The sequence below is a fragment of the Pimephales promelas genome, chromosome 14 (genome assembly GCF_988280905.1).
Source record: "Pimephales promelas chromosome 14, fPimPro1.hap1.1, whole genome shotgun sequence".
Taxonomy (NCBI): domain Eukaryota; kingdom Metazoa; phylum Chordata; class Actinopteri; order Cypriniformes; family Leuciscidae; genus Pimephales; species Pimephales promelas.
This window is the reverse complement of record NC_142782.1, coordinates 9,611,500-9,628,176: the sequence shown is the minus strand read 5'-3', so window position 1 is coordinate 9,628,176 and position 16,677 is coordinate 9,611,500. Positions and strand designations below refer to the sequence as shown.

The window sequence follows — 16,677 nt, the reverse complement described above, 5'->3', positions numbered from 1 at the left end:
CATTGATAAAAGCTGAGCCGTGTTACCCTCGTTAAGACAACACTGAGTTGTAACTACTTCATTAAGGACATTCCCTTGAGATAGGCCATCTTGTTTTCAATGGGGTCCATATGGGAGTGAAAGTACAAAATGCCAGCTAGGATATTAATATGAGCAAATAACACATGAATCATTATTTGAACAGGGTGTAATGAGCTTAAGTTTTCACAAATTTTAGATTCTTATGTTAGGCTATAACTCCTACAGCTTCCTATTCATTTTCCAGATATTTTCTTGAATGTGAAATATTACAGTCTGCATAAGATTAGAGTGTATAATTATGTTTATTAATTTGAGGGTACATCCTTTGCTCACTATCACCAAAAATTAATTTTCATCAAACTTGAAGGATCAACCAATCACGGCTTTTGAAATGATGACTCATACCTAGCAACGGGGTCAACCACACCTCCTCACTAAGATTGGATTTTCCATCCATTCCTTGCTCAGAGTTCATTGAAAATGTTCTGAAATCACTTCTAAGCTAAAACTCCTGGCAAGGAATTTTTAGGTTAAGTTAGGAGCTCTCTGAGAGGATTCTCAGAATCTTTAGGGATACGACCCTGATCTTGAGTATTTTTTAATTTAATGTAATAATTTAATAAAGAACTGAAGCCAATAATATAAACCAAAAATACAATAAAGATAAAGTATAAGCTACATATTAATACTTACTTAAATAAAATATGTCTCACACACACTTGGAGAGTTAGGCACTCTTGTATAGTAATATACAAGAGTCTAGAATGAAGATATATGTTCCCAAAATAAGCAACAGATGATTTTTGAATGTAGGCCTACTACAGCACAAAAATTAACAACGTAGTCATTAAATTAGGACAATAAATTAACAACGTATCCAATTTATCCTACATAGGAAGTAATATCAATAAATCATTGTACTTTGAGCTCTCACAAGAACTACTTTCACACGCGGAACAAGACGGAAAAAAGTTCTCACAGATGAGTTAATTGGTACACATTGGAGCGCGTTACAAATTACAGGTGTTCCTCAGTAATAATTAAACTGACACTAAAACAGTCACAACGGGGTGGAGCCCTCGCTTTCACTGAAGGATATGCTTATTTGCTTCACATTACACCAGGTAACTGTAACTAACATTGTTTCTATAAAGGGTTTCTTGTTTTGAAAGTTGTTAAAATAAAACGTTCATTGAGTTTTTGGACAACGATACACCAGCTGGCGAGTGCCAAATTTTAACGATTCACATATTAGCATATTTACGTATAGGCCTACAATAGGCTGCAATATCGCATATGCATGTGCAATTTAACATGCAAGTGTTAAAAAAGTGCAAGTCTTTTTTTTTTATTTATTTATTTTTAAGAAGGTTTCAGTGGATTTGAAAATGAGCAGTGATTGAAGACAAGTGAGGTAGTAATAAATAAAAGTTAAGCAAATGGCAGCATGCATCACTATGCCCAACTCATACCGCAGAGCAGATCACGAGAGTAGGCTAAGGCTTAAAGGCTAGCCTAGAGCAAGCGTATCACGGATCACGTGATTTAAACGCCTTTACTTTAGAATTTTCTGTTAAAAGTAGACTGTTCCAAACTTCGGAACACTTTTATCGCCATTGCTCACTCAGACACGGAGTGGACATCGCCGGACCAGCTCGCGGAATAGGCTAATACTAGAGGCGCCAAAATGAGTGTTGTTTCTTTACCAAATAAAGCCAAGCAAAACGCACAAAAAAACTTGACTCATCCCAGCCCGCCGCATCAATCGTCTCTCTCCAGCGAGTGCATGAGGCGCATCAGAAATGGAACGTGCCTTCAGTGTTTTTTTTTTTGTTTGTTTGTTTTTTGTTGTTTTAAGAACGCGCGTGGAGTTAATGGTTGGGAATTTGTTGTGTTGCGTCGCCTCTCGCCACGTCCGATGTAGAAGCGGGCATGGCCGCTCGCGCCATCGCGCCAGGTCTAGATGTGGTGAACGTTATCTGATTGTGACCACAGGCCGTAAAAAATATAGTTGTGAAGGATGCAGGGAAGGAGAAGATGAAAAAGGGGATAAAGATCGGGGTAAAGTGATGTATTAATGGCAGTTATTTTTATTTAACTTTAGTGTGTACCACAGTGTTTTTTTTAAAGCAATCTTGTCAGTTTTTTTAAAAAAAGTATGTAATATCACTTTTTTATTAATGTTTTTTGCTCTGTTCTGCAGAATTTGTGGGGGTTATATGGCATTTTAAATTTGATTTGCCAAATTTACTAATGATATTTATATGGGTTTATTTAAAATAGCAAAATTGTTATGTTACATTCACAGTAAATAAGATCTACGTTTCATTCATGGCGAAAAATGTGAAACGTTTAGTGGATTATTGCTGCCATCTACTGGAAAACACTTTTGCTAGTGCGCAATGAATAGTTTGTGCATTTATGACTATGTAAACTTCTTGCTATTTATGTTTAGGCTGTAATGTGACGTAGTTGCTATTTTATACCATATATATGGGCTATATATAATATCATGAACACAATGACGGGGAGAAATCAAATCACAGGTGATTCAAGTCATGGTGAAAACAGTGTCAAGCGGTGTTCTTACACCTGAAAATTCCTGTCGCTTGTGTGTGCCCAGCTCTTCGTAGAGGTTCTAAATATTATTAGGCCTATAGACCTTATTCAGAGTAGTTCCATGACGGGTATGAAAGTGAGTCTGTGAGGGATAGACTTACTGTGTTTTCAATGGCATCCGCTGTAAAAAGCTGAATAAAGCGGCTAGATTACTTACAATTTTCCACAGCTTACATTGTCGGGATATTTTTGTCAACTTACACTTCTTGGAAAGATATTTTTCTGATATTTTTAACATTTTTTTAATATTATTTATTATTTTAAATAAAAAAAAAATATTTTTTCTTTTTTATTATTTTTAATATTATTTTATTATTTTTTTATATTTAATATTTTTTCAGATATTTTTAATAATTTGCAATCCGAAAACACATTAAATAACAGTACAGCCCATTGAAGAGATGCAAGTCTATCCCTCACAGCCTCGTTTTCTTTCTCATTAAAAATTAAAGATGGCGCTGCCGTGAATAAAGCGTATAAAGAGTTGTGCACCTCGTAAGTCGATCCACATGACTTCTACGTCCGCTTTCTCTCGATATTTAACATAGCCTTTATGCATCTTTACATTATTGCGTGACTGATAATTAGAGATAAAAGTTTTGGTGCTATATACTCTGCTGTTCAAAAGTGTGGGGATTGGTAAGATTTTTAATGTGTTAAGAATTTTTTTTTTCCAATAGTTTTAAAGATGCAGTGTGTATTTATTAGCGAAATCTAGCAGTTCGGTTGCGAGTTACACTAAGGGCTCAGTCCACTGCTCACCCCTCCCTTTCGAAGAAGCTACGCTGGCTAAAACGGGACAAACATATCGTTGTCTGAGACAGCAGAGAATAGCCAGAGTAGGCCAAGATTGTTTAACATTGTCATAGTGCCACAGTCCATTATAAACCACATAATGGATAAAGTTTACAAAGCCATAGCCAGGTGAGGATTAAGGGTCTTAATATATAATATAATGATGGTAATCAGCTGATTGTCTCACAAACGTAACCAGCTCATTTCTCCCCACATAGCAAACCCACAGTATGGCGAGGGAGAAGAACCATATGAAACTATGCAACTATATATTTTTTCTAACAGGGTTTTAAAAGTTTAGCTGGCTAAATATGAGCTGTTACTGTGGCAGAGCTGGTTAAAGCGTAAAGCCTTGTTTAAACACGACGTGACTGTCTGCATGAGCCCAAAGGTAAAGACAAAAATGACATGATTGTAACAGCATGCACCTCCGCATCCCCTAGATCAGCGGTTCTCAAACTGGGGGCCACTAGATGGCGCTAGGGGGGCCGCAAAGAAATTCTAGAATATGAAATTATTTAAAAAAAATATTTTACCTGTATGTAAGTTTGGATTGTCCTATGTGAAATCTGCATTGCATGATTTCTTTTATATTGTAAAACTTGTATAAAATTGTATGTCTTCTATATTGAAAAAGTATTTCTTTAAGTAGAGTAGAATTTTTTTTTTGTTTCTTGCTGAAAAAACAGATTGCTGTTCAAATTTGGAAACCAAACTTGAGCCACTGTCATTTACTACCTTAATGTAAGAAGTTTAATGCACTTTTTTACAATTAGCAAATTCATTTTTCAGTGTTTATCTTTTACTATGAACATCACAAATGTTCAGTATTCAATACTTTTGTTGCACTTTTCAGACAATATTACTGTTAACTGTCAAAACCATTTTTTATAAAAAAAATGTTATATTTAATGAAATGTAAAATTTAACTAATTTTGTATATTCAAAGACATAAAGCTAAAAACAGAACTGTTGTTCCAGCATTGTACAAATTCATTTGTTTTTGGTACAATCTAAAATTTGTAAGTAAAATTGTACGTTTGAGGATGTTTTCGTTATGAGTTTTCTTTTGGGGGGGCACAAAAGGATTCACCCTACACAAGGGGGGCTCCTCCTGAAAAAGTTTGAGAACCACTGCCCTAGATATCATTTACTACACACAATAGGCTTTTTTCCTCTGATTCTTTGAAAAGTCAACCGCAATCAACGGGTTGGTGTTTCCTTTAACATACTGTTTTATGGTCCGTGACAAGAGTACTAATCAGCTGTCTCACGAATGTAACCAGCACATTTATCCGCACGTAACAAAGCCATAACACAGTGAGGGTGAAGAACTAAGTTACATGAAACAATCCACTGACAAGGGAAAAGTCACTACTCGCAGTGTTTATGGCTAGCTTCTAGCTTTCTGCTGGATGCTTCTCTTTCAAGGTAGTGACGAAACGCGCTCTATCTGTTTGTTCGCTGTCGGCTACGGTAGAAACAGAGTGAGAGATTTATATCTACATAACCACAGGCACCCCCTTCTAAGGTAATAAAAAAACATTACGGTTTATTAAGTAAGTTCTTTGTACACCACTGAAAACAGTAATGGATGTAATATTGCATTTCTGTTAATAGATTATCAACATTTTTACACATTGCACCTTTAAATCAACAGTTTTATTTTGCAATGATGCATTAAATTGATCAAAAGTTAGATTAAAGACATTTATAATGTTCAAACGTTTCTGTTTTGAATAAATGCAATAGAACTTTGTATTCATCAATGAATCCTGAAAAAAAATTGCACAACCGTTTTCAATATTGATAATAATTCATGTTTTTTGAGTATCAAATTAGCATATTAGAATGAGTTCTGAATTTCTGAAAGTTCAGCTTGGCATCACACTAACAAATAACATTTTAAAACATATTAATATAGTAAAGAGTTATTTTAAATTGTAATATTTCACAATATTACTGTTTGTTGTTGTTGTATTTTTAATCAAATAAATCCAGCCTTGGCAAGCATAAGAGACTTCTTTCAAAAACATTAAAAACCTTACCAATCCCAAATTTTTCCACGGCAGTGTATGTTCTTTCTTGTTGTTTTTTTGTTTTGTTTTTCCTGTCAAAATAAGACTTATCTGTCTGTTTTTAAAAAGTAAATGAGTTAACAATTTTGTAAGGCAATTAATCCCCCCTTCCAAATAATAATAATAAAAGACAATCTCAAAGTTTTTATACAACTGTGTAACATTACATTTGTTAGATGAGCATAAGCCGTATTGCGTTCTGATATTTGTTTTCATGGAACGAAACTTATTAATAGGCATACTGCACATACAAATTAAAAAGTTTGAATCTAGAATGTTTGCCTAAAAAGTATAGTATATTATTGGTTATTTATGAATATTCCTGTTAAAACCATAAACTGTAATAATAATAATAAAAAGCCTGAAGTAGGGGGAGTGCATCATTTTATGGTGTTGTGATAAACCGAAGATAAGCAAAGATAACCGAAGATAAGCAGGATTAGCTGAGGTGACGTGACGGCTAACAGAGAGCAGACAAACGGCTAGTAGTGACAGCAGCAGCAATGACTCAAGTGGTTACGCCCTTAATTATGTAGAACTTTAAGGGTTTATATAATTTATGAGTTCTAAAAAAATTCACCCCCTCACAGTTGTCATAAAGGTTAACATTAGCTATATAGACAAACCACTTCTTGTGGCTGTAATTTTTTTTTTATTTTATTTTTTTAGGCATTTTAACATGGGGTGTATATAGGATTATGAATTGCACTTTAAGTCACTTCTGTGTTGAATTCAATAGAGAGATCGGAAGGTTGACGCTTGGTTAAAACACAAGTTGAAAAAGGGCGGGGTGTCTTGTAGTGGCTCATTTTGTCCATTAAAATCCCGGGCTGTAAATGGGTGCTCCTTGTGCTCATTGCAGAGCCAAATGACGTCAAGCTCCCCCTCTCTGGATGTCATGCTTGGCCTAGTCCAGCTTCACCTCTGTAGATCTAATGGGTGGAGGGATAGAGTTATGGGTAAGGTTAGGGTGTTTTGGACCTTGTAGACCACCCAATTACACCCAAACTATTTGTAGAGAGGGTAAGCTGGACTTCACGCTTCATCATGACTGCCGTGAGCAGCCTCTATAGGGAAAATTATGCTTTAAGGCCACAGTGACAGCTGTGGTGTGACCAAACGAAATTCAAAAGGTGTGCAGACATCGAGTAAGTCACAGGGAATGAATGACTTGGAGATGAGTGAGATATGGCCTTATTTCAGTTTAAGTCACTTAATATCACCATAACTGTTAAACTGTAATGTGTATATAGAGCAACCACACTCTTTGCACTGGTTTCACAAACAGAGCTTGGATAAAGCCAGGATTAGGCCTTAGTTCAATTAGGATATTTAAGTTGCTTTTATAATCATGCCTTTGAAAAAAATATTTACAATTACCCGTGTGATGCATCTTGAGACAAAGCAATGACACTGACATATTTTAAATGGGTCCTGTTATGCCCTATAATGAAGTCTTGATTTTGTTTGAATGTGTGTGTGAAATTATCCAATGTTAATCTCATTTTAAATGCTCTGGATGGGGCTGATAAGAGCTTAATTGCTTTTATTGTTGATGAGACCTGCACACCACCTCAGAACGTGAAGAACCAGCACCCATTTCACTGAAGTCAATGCAAGAATATCGATCAATGCGTTTGAAACCTGCCTGCAAATTCAGATTGCATTTGTGTTTCCTGATTTTGCATTTGTGTTTCCTGATTTTCCTGAAAGTTAAAATGCTTAAACTTAGGGCCGTAACCACCATAGACAATGAGAGATGCATTTCCCCCCACCCGAAAAATAAGAAATGGCCAAAATATTGCCTTGATACCATACTTAGGCTAGGTACGTGTCCCTACCAATATCCAGTGACACTGATATATCCCTAGCAATAATTTCGATCAAAACTTAAAATATATATATATATAAATTGATGTCCCCGTCCCCACCAATTTCAAAATCAAATCTATGCCACTGTGTTGTGCTCTATTGTGTCTTGGTGGGAACGATCTAATGATGTATATAGTTTGATTAGGGTTATTTTAATATGAGATCTAAAGTTTGATAAAGCAACAAGTCCCAGACAAACTAGCTTAAACCATTTAATCGGCTACAAGATTTGTCAGCAAATAGGGCCATAAGTGTAAAAAATAATTCACTTTAAAGTCAAGTTTCTCTGAAAGTAAAGTACTTTTTTGTGGGGTGCTTTTGAAGGATGAATAGTAGTGGACCAGCATACCCATTAGCCTCTCTGTACGTCGGTGACCTTCATCCTGACGTCACTGAGGCCATGCTGTACCAGAAGTTTTCTCCTGCTGGTCAGATCATGTCCATTCGTGTGTGCCGTGATGTCATTACACGGAGATCCCTTGGATATGCATACATCAACTTCCAGCAGCCTGCTGATGGTGAGGACACTTTTAGCATTTTGCACCATTCAGAATTGAAGTAAGAATGCTTTTTAATTTCAATTTGATTCTGGAATTTAGCGAGCAAGAACTGATTTAAGAAAAATTTAAGTGGAATGAAAAGTTTACTTTTTAATAGTAATTAATTACCTAAACTCGATTTACTACATTTTAAATGATCGGAACACTTCTATAAATGGTGAATCACACTCCCCCCTCCCCCTATATTTAAGCGGAATGTGCCCTTGACACAATGAACTATGAAGTCATCAAGGGTCGTCCAATTAGGATCATGTGGTCACAGCGAGATCCAGGTTTGAGAAAGTCTGGTGTGGGAAACATCTTCATCAAGAACATGGATGAGTCTATTGATAACAAGGCTCTCTATGACACCTTTTCTGCTTTTGGTAACATCTTGTCATGTAAGGTACATCCTTTTTTATCACTGTTTTTTTAATGAATATTAATTTCTTAAAGGCATTTTTATATGAAAGATAACTGAATTTAATCAAAGAAGTATCATCATTGCAACTAATGCAGCAAATTTTCCTTACAGAAAAGGCTCATTTACACCAAAAACGAAAACCATAAAGATAACTATAAATATATTGGCATTCACACAAGCGAATGATAACTTTCTCTATTATAAGCATGTGTCGCAGTTTTTTTTCATCTGCTGTTTTTAGATACTAAGTTGTATGGATCTTGATAGACTGTCGATGTCTTTAACTTTCATCAACTGGGGAAAAAAATAGTTTTGAAAGTGATTCCAAAGATATTGTTTCACTGTGCCATGATCTTTATATTTGTGTTGTGGACTCTGCTATTCTTTTAAATTTAGAATGATTTTTAGTACTCTGTCTTTATAATTATTGTTTTAGTTATCCTTGGTGTGAATGTTTCTATTTTTCATTCTAGGTGGTTTGTGATGAGAACGGCTCAAAGGGTTATGGGTTTGTGCACTTTGAGACCCAAGAAGCTGCCAACAGAGCCATTGACACAATGAACGGCATGCTTCTGAATGATCGCAAAGTGTAAGTATTGTCAACGGACTTTGTGGTACAACATTTCTTTGCAGCAGTGGTTCTCAACTAGGGGGTCCTAGGATGACTTTGACGTATCGCCACAATTTCAGAAAAGTTAGGACATTTTGCAAAATGCATCAAAATCAAGAATCTTCGATTTATGTTAATTCTCTTGAACCTTTATTTAACTGACAAAAGTACAATGAAAAAAATCAATGTTTTCACTTGTCAAATTAAAGGGATAGTTCATTTTGAAATTAATTTTTGTTATGTTTTAGCCTACCTCAAGGGAATCCAAGGTGTAGGTGTCTTTGTTTCCGCAGTAGTTTCAATTTTGATATTTTTAGGTCAAACTGTTCTTGTCTGTCAGTCAATGCAAGTCTATGGTCACCATATCAAAGGGCATGTACAGAGAAGTCCAAATTAAACATGATTTAATGACTTGTAAATGTAAGTACACATTAACCTAAGACACGAAACAAGCAGTTTGTGTGAGAAAACGAATAGTATTTATATTGTTTTTACCTCTTGTGGTTACAAGCGGTAAAAACGATATAAATACGGTTTTTCTCACACAAACCGCTCATTTCATGTCTTAGGTTAATGTGTACTTACATTGTCACGATGTGTACTTACAATGTCACGAGACAGCCTCACACGGTTAACTAAAGCAGCAAGCCGGTACAGGAATGTGAAACTTACTGAAAAAAACCCTGAACCCCCGTCTGACATGACCACTGCGGCTACATGCTGATGGGACATACATAACCACTGTTTAACTCCGAAAGAAAAAAAAAAAACAGAAAAAAACTTGAAGCCAAAATACGGCTTGCAACAGCATTTTCGTTTTTGATCAACTAATTTTTGCTCCTCTCTGCACTTTACTGTTAAAAGACGTAAGTGTTAATAATTTGTAATATAGTCAGGAGCGACTTTCATGATTTTTTTGCTGTATTTTTACATCTATTCAAATGAAGGATTTTACAAAACATAATTATTTTATATGCTGGAATATGTAGAACTTTATATTAACAGAAGAAGGGCTGTCTTTATTTCATTAAAATATGGTGGAATGTGCAGAAAATAGGTTTAAATGAATTCAAAAATTTTCTTCTAGTTGCATTTAATTTTGTTGCATTTAATTTTTGCTCGATGCAATGTGCATAAAGTTAAAATATTGAAAGAAATAAAACAAGTTTAAAAAAAAGAAAATGTTTAATTTGATTACATAGATGATGGAATATGCAGAAAGAATAGAATTAGGCTGAAAGGTCTATGCTTTAGCGTATTCAGGTCGTGCATCATGTTTTTGAAAAGTAACTTAGTAAAGTAACTAGTAAAGTAACTAATTACTTTTGAAAATAAGTAATCAGTAAAGTAATTGGATTACTTTCTTGGAGAAGTAATCAGTAACTAATTACTATTTCAAAGTAACTTGACCAACACTGGTAAGGTCACTCAGTGTCGAGGACCGCGGTTGTTATTTCCAAAAGTTATCTTTAACAGACGGAACCAGATTGGCCGACCTGTAGCCGCCTACACACTCACTCAATGCATGGATGATCTGACAGGATTAACGTACGTTACCTCGGTTGAGTGGCCTGACTTCTACACCCACCTTATAAAGAAACCGATCGTAAAGAGAAACTGAGGGCATATAAATCTTTAGATGCCTATATGATCCTGTACAAGACTTGTGTGTATGATCCGCAGTTCTGCCGAGACCACGACAATGTAAAGAGTGACATACAGTGCGATTTTAATGATGTGAATATTTTCTAGAAATAAAAGTTTCATATACAGCATATTCATTTTTCATCAATTCTTGCACCAAACAACACAACAAGATGACATTTAATAATAGTAACAATAATTTAAGCTCCTTATTATGTAGCTGAATCTGTGCTGTTTTGTATTGGCCACCTCCAGTTTTCACTTTGTTTTGCCTCCAGCTAGCGCCGTGACGTAACTGTGACGTCGGCGCAAAAGGGGTCTTGATATAATCCTCAATTGCTAAATGATTAAAAAGTGCAATTAAAAGGAAAGGTGATGTCAAAATACAAATAAGTTGATCCGTAAAAACATCTTAAACTTTCCTTGTTAAATAATAAAGATTTTTTGATTTTATAGCATTTTACAATATCCTTTGATTTGTTTTAATTCAATAAAAGTTTAGATTTTATATACATAAGATCTAACTCTAATTTAAATTGAAATGCTCCAAAACATTCAAATTTCCGAACTGACATAGAACATGGAGTTCTGTAATAGAACATAACTTCTGGAATCACAAAATTAATTCAAGTTCATTAATGATATTAAATTACTTAACCATGTTAATTTAATATTTCTATTTTAGAGATTTAATATATTAAACCAGCTGCTTTGCCGTAATTACTTCTGGAATACTGGGATATCTTGGTGTATCGGGGATATACAAAATGTTTTGTTAGACAACAGGGGCTTTTGAGTCAAAAAAAGATTAAAACCACTGCTTTTCATAGTTTCATTTGTGCTTTGAGTTTTGTCCTTGTCAGCTATCCATGGTTTCCGTTCATGAATAAACATCAAAGCTCAAAATATGAATATACCTTTATTTTATATACCTTTAAGTGGAGTACCTTTAAGCCAATTTTCTTTGTGTCTTTTTATGTCATTTACAGATTTGTGGGTCATTTTAAATCTCGTAAGGAGCGTGAGGCAGAGTTGGGGGCTAAAGCCGTGGAGTTCACCAATGTGTACATTAAGAACTTTGGTGAAGATATTGACAGTGAGAAACTGAAGACCATCTTCACTGAATTTGGTAAACAATTTTGTAAAGGGATTCACTGACTTCATATAGCCACTCCAATTTTAGTCTCAGTGTCAAAATTCTAAGACTTGCATATTCTTGAGTTTAGGAATAAGACTAAAATTAAGTGTGATTTCCTACGTGTTAAGGTCTCAGCTCCTAAATCATCTTTTCAGAAAATGTATACCGGTAAGATATTGGACTTATATGATGACAGGGATTTAATCCAATGATACAATCTTGATTGTCAATGTATTCTTTTTGAACTAACCTAGTGATCGATATTATTCCTTAAAGATTTGTAATGTTTTTAAAAGTCTCTTATGTTCACCAAGGCCGTGTTTATTTGATTTGAATGTGACAAAAGTAATATTGTGAAATATTATTTAATAACTTTTTTTTTTATTTTGGATTTATGTAATTAATTAATGTAATTCATTTCTGTGATGCAAAGCTGAATTTTCAGCGTTATTTCACATGATCCTTCAGAAATCATTCTTATATGCTGATTTGATGCTCAAAAAGCATTCATTATTATTGTCAATTTTAAAACAGCTGTGTACAAAAAGAAATCAGGATGCTTTGAATAGAAAATTCTATTTTTGATCTTTGAAATGTAATCTTTTTTTTTTTTTTTTAAATGGACATACCTGTTTTCAACATTGATAATTAGAATAAACATTTCTTGAGCAGCAAATCAACCTATTAGAATGATTTCTGAAGGATTATGTGACACTGAAGACTGGAGTAATGATCTTGAAAGTTCAGCTTTGCATCACAGGAATAACTTAGAAAAGAAGTCCTAATTTTGACAAAAGCTTGAGTCCTTTCTTTAAGAGCATTTTTGAGAATTGAGTGTGTGCATATATGTGTGTGTGTGTGTATATGTGTAACCCCAGATCTATAATACCCAGGCAACCACTTTTCATAAAGAAAATGGATTCTGCATCTCTTTCTTGAAGTTGCTCTGGTTCACAGGTATGACCCTTAGTGTCTGTGTGATGACTGATGAAAGGGGACGCTCTCGTGGCTTTGGATTTGTCAACTTTGAAAACCACACAGATGCCAGGAGGGTAATCCAACAAATTGTTATATGGTACGTCTTAATAGCCCAGAGATGTGGAGACTAAAGTCTGTCCTTCTCTTTGTGATAGGCAGTAACTGAAATGAATGGGAAAGAGCTGAATGGCAGGGTCCTGTATGTGGGTAGAGCTCAGAAAAGACTGGAGAGGCAGGGAGAACTCAAACGCAAGTTTGAGCAAATAAAGCAGGAGCGCATACAACGCTACCAGGTACACACACATGCTTACCTGCATGGTTACTTGTATACATTTGCAAATCTGCCTGAATTCTATATCATCCTAATCATGTGAGAAGGATTTGCTTATGCTTAATTGTATGTTGATATTTAGGAATATGTTTTGATGCATGCATTGTTTTTCATTTTAGGGGGTTAATCTCTATGTAAAAAATCTAGATGACGGCATTGATGATGAGAAGTTGAGGAAAGAGTTTGCACCTTATGGAACCATCACTAGTGCAAAAGTAATGTAAAGCACAACATGTTACATGTCTTTACACACTTTTTACGAATGTAACAGGACAACTACAGAGTATACAGCCCATTCTCACCCCCAAGGCGTCACTTAACTGACGCCTTGGGAAGCATTTGGGCATGCTTCAATATCTGACGCTTTAGGCGCCCTTTAGCGTCAGTTAGATGACGCCCTAGGATCGCGTGTACCCTACCCCACCCCACACCTAAACCTAACCGCGTCCTCTAACTGAAGCTTTACTTTAGCGTCAGTTAGATGACGCCGTAGGATCGCCTAAAACGTCAAATATTGAAGCATGGTCAAAGGTGACGCCTTGGGGTGAGAATGCGTTGGAGTATAGTGAAAATTAGTTGAGTAGGAGTCTAATAAAAAATTCTTAAAATCTAGCATGAAGGTTTTAGTGTGTGTAGCGACTCATTATGACTGCACATAATTTAATACGTATTACATTAATTTACAATAAAATGTTCTCAAAATGTAATAAAGTTTAGGTCAAAGCTGCAGTCTGTAGCTGTTTTGGGGGTTAAAAATTATCCAAAATACATATTTGAGAAAATACATAACCAGCCAGTGTTCAAAACTATCTGTTTGCCTTAGCTCGATTCAAAGCGGTAAGCTTGTAAGTTGTAATAATGTTTTTAATTCTAGTGGTACTGGTGGATTTCCGCTGGAGATTCAAGCATGTCTTTGAGTCATTACGTCACATCTGTACACATAAAGGAGTAGGGGTGGGCGATATGACCAAAATTGTGTTTCACGATTTGACTAATTTTATTTCACGGTAACGATATATTTCACAATATAGTTATTCATATAGTTATCCTCAAAAAAAAAAAAAATAGACAAAAAGGGCTTTGTATAATAAATAAACCCAAATACTTTAGAAATGAAAAGTATGTCACCTTGTTTTATTTTATTTGGTAAATTAGTTATTTGGTAAACTATTTTTAAATCAAAATATAGTAAACAAAAAACACTCAAACCTTTAGATGAAATTCCCACAACAGATTGATATTAAATACAACTTTTCAACTTTAAATAATTTTTCAATCTCATGTATTGCTTTACTTCATCAATCAGTTTATAATATAATTATAATAGATATAATATAATTATAATATTTTTTTTTACCACATGTGCTTATTATACTGCGTTTTTAACGGAGAAGGGTAGGCCTATTCCTGCACAACCGGACTCTGCACACACTGTTGTTTTAACGGGCTTGTTTTGCTCTTTTTGTTATATCTGGCAACCCGTCAGTTCAGAAGTGACAAGAAGGAGAGCAGCAATATGAAAACCAAACCGCAGCGTTGACTAAGTAGTTTAAATTATACACGCCTTATAACAGTGCGTCGATCACCGCGCGCTCCCTCTCAGTGCATGTGCACGCGCGTCTTTTACATCAACAAAAGGCGATCGATTTAATTTGAGAGTGAAGTTGTAATCACGGATCGAATCAAAAGAAGATTTTATCAACTGGTTCAGTAGGCAATTGTTCGGAGTTGCGCTGCATATTTAGTAATTTTGCCTCAGAAACAGGATTATACATTCGTTTTAACAAGCAGGATGTTCATTCATGCTGAATGCGATTTTCATGTTTAAAAAGTAACTATACATAAGAGAAGGAAAGATGCGGATAACTATACATTATTTCAAGTCCCCGTGAAATCAAAATTGAACCTATTTACTTTGTTGGCGCATATTACTAGTCTTGTGGTGAACAATTAATCCGTGCAAGTAAAAATATATTTAAAAAATGTTTTACCTTGGTAATCTTTAATCAAAATCTGAAAAGTTACTTCCGGTCTGGAACGGTTTCTTTTTCTGATGACGTAGGTTTCACAACTTGGGTGGGGAAACGCTTAACCACTCCCCTCAAACCGTTAGTTTGCTATGAGCGAGAGATGGAGAGGAGGAGCGCTAGAGTAAAACCCTGCCCTCTGTTCAATATTCCGTTTCACTTGGAAATACGTCACAGCACTGGAGAAAAATCGTTTGCAACTTCCGGTTCACGGGGACTTTAAGGCTATTTCTCGTAATGATATTGATATAGCCTATGAAATGTTGTTATCAAGTAACTTCATGCTTTCCCTGTTGCGAACGTGCACTCCTCTAAACTGTAGCCTGGGTGCTGCTGCTCTGCTCAAGTTGACTGCTGCCTTTCCCCCTGAACATATCACGTTAACAACAATCCTTTAGAAAATGTAATTCCTTTGTGGATCTTCTTGATCTACTTTCTCCATGTTTCTTTGACAAATCTCAGCATCAGTGTCACGCGCGCTGCACGGGAGTTAACCACGCCCCCTTATTTGCATTTCGCGGTACACGGAATAAAAAAAGCTGTTACGACTGACGTTTTCTATCGCGGTAACGATATATATCGCCCAGCCCTAGGAGTCTCGGCTATAGGCTATATTGCGTTTGAGGATGCTGGAGTTAAACCTATCAATTTGATGGCAGATCAAGAAAGGTTCAAACGACAATCACCAGTGACAACAGATTCACCCATAGTAAAATGCGAAAGAATTCGTTCTGACTTCGGAGTGGCTACAGAAGAAAAAGACTGCAACCGGACCCATGCAAAAACAAGGATACATGTAGTCACGCAATGCTGACGTTGTTCGCATTTACATTTTAAGAACAAAGTATAATTTGCACGGTTCTGCATGAGAACTTATAAACAATTGTTAGATTTAATCAGCGTGATTTACTGCAATGTAATTTACAGATTTAAAAATAATCTGTGTGCCAGTATTCACATGAGCACGGTGACTGACAGCCTCACAGTCTTTTCAAACATTGTGTTCACCCGTGCTGTGAGGTGTCATGTGTTGAAGTACAACTCCCGAAAAGCTGATAATTCCGCAATGACTGCAATGGCAGATTTCGAACAGAGATGGCGACAGAGGAAAAAAGCCAGACTGCAGCTTTAAGACTGAATTTTAAAAATGTACTTTAAAGGAATACCAATGCTTTGTTTAATAACAACAATAATAATAATTATAGTAACAATAATAATTGCATGAATGTTTAAATCTTTTGCATTTCACAGCTGGTATAAGACTGGATTTAGATTAAAAATATTCTGTAAGGAAATTATGATTTAAATTTTTTTTTTTTTAAGCTATTACAATTATGAATGACATGTTTTGGGTGAGTTTATAATGTAGTACATTTCTCATAATGTAAAATTATTACATTAAGTGGTCAAGATTTTGTTTTGAGAATTATTACATTATGAACATTACAATAATAATGAAATAATTATTACATTATTTGCATTTTTAACATTATGTGCAGTTATTACATTGATTTGCTACAGTGTGTCCTATACCAGTATATTTTACCAATAACCATTATTTTAGCAAACTCCAATTCATTCTAGCTCCATTCTGTTATATT

The 16,677-nt window shown here is 35.2% G+C and overlaps 1 protein-coding gene across 4 annotated transcripts in view; it reads left to right on the top strand.

Annotated features, from left to right (window-relative positions):
- The first annotated feature begins 1,015 nt into the window (after positions 1-1,015).
- Positions 1,016-16,677, top strand: part of pabpc1l (poly(A) binding protein, cytoplasmic 1-like) — a 73,908-nt gene continuing 58,246 nt past the window's right edge. For all 4 annotated transcript variants that reach the window (XM_089119374.1, XM_089119375.1, XM_089119377.1 and 1 more), the window contains exons 1-8: positions 1,016-1,145; positions 7,710-7,903; positions 8,137-8,330; positions 8,822-8,937; positions 11,592-11,731; positions 12,698-12,792; positions 12,874-13,011; positions 13,169-13,264. In XM_089119374.1, coding sequence (XP_088975500.1) covers positions 7,711-7,903; positions 8,137-8,330; positions 8,822-8,937; positions 11,592-11,731; positions 12,698-12,792; positions 12,874-13,011; positions 13,169-13,264 — 972 coding nt within the window. In that variant the 5' untranslated portion in view covers positions 1,016-1,145; position 7,710. The remainder of the gene's footprint in view (positions 1,146-7,709; positions 7,904-8,136; positions 8,331-8,821; positions 8,938-11,591; positions 11,732-12,697; positions 12,793-12,873; positions 13,012-13,168; positions 13,265-16,677) is intronic.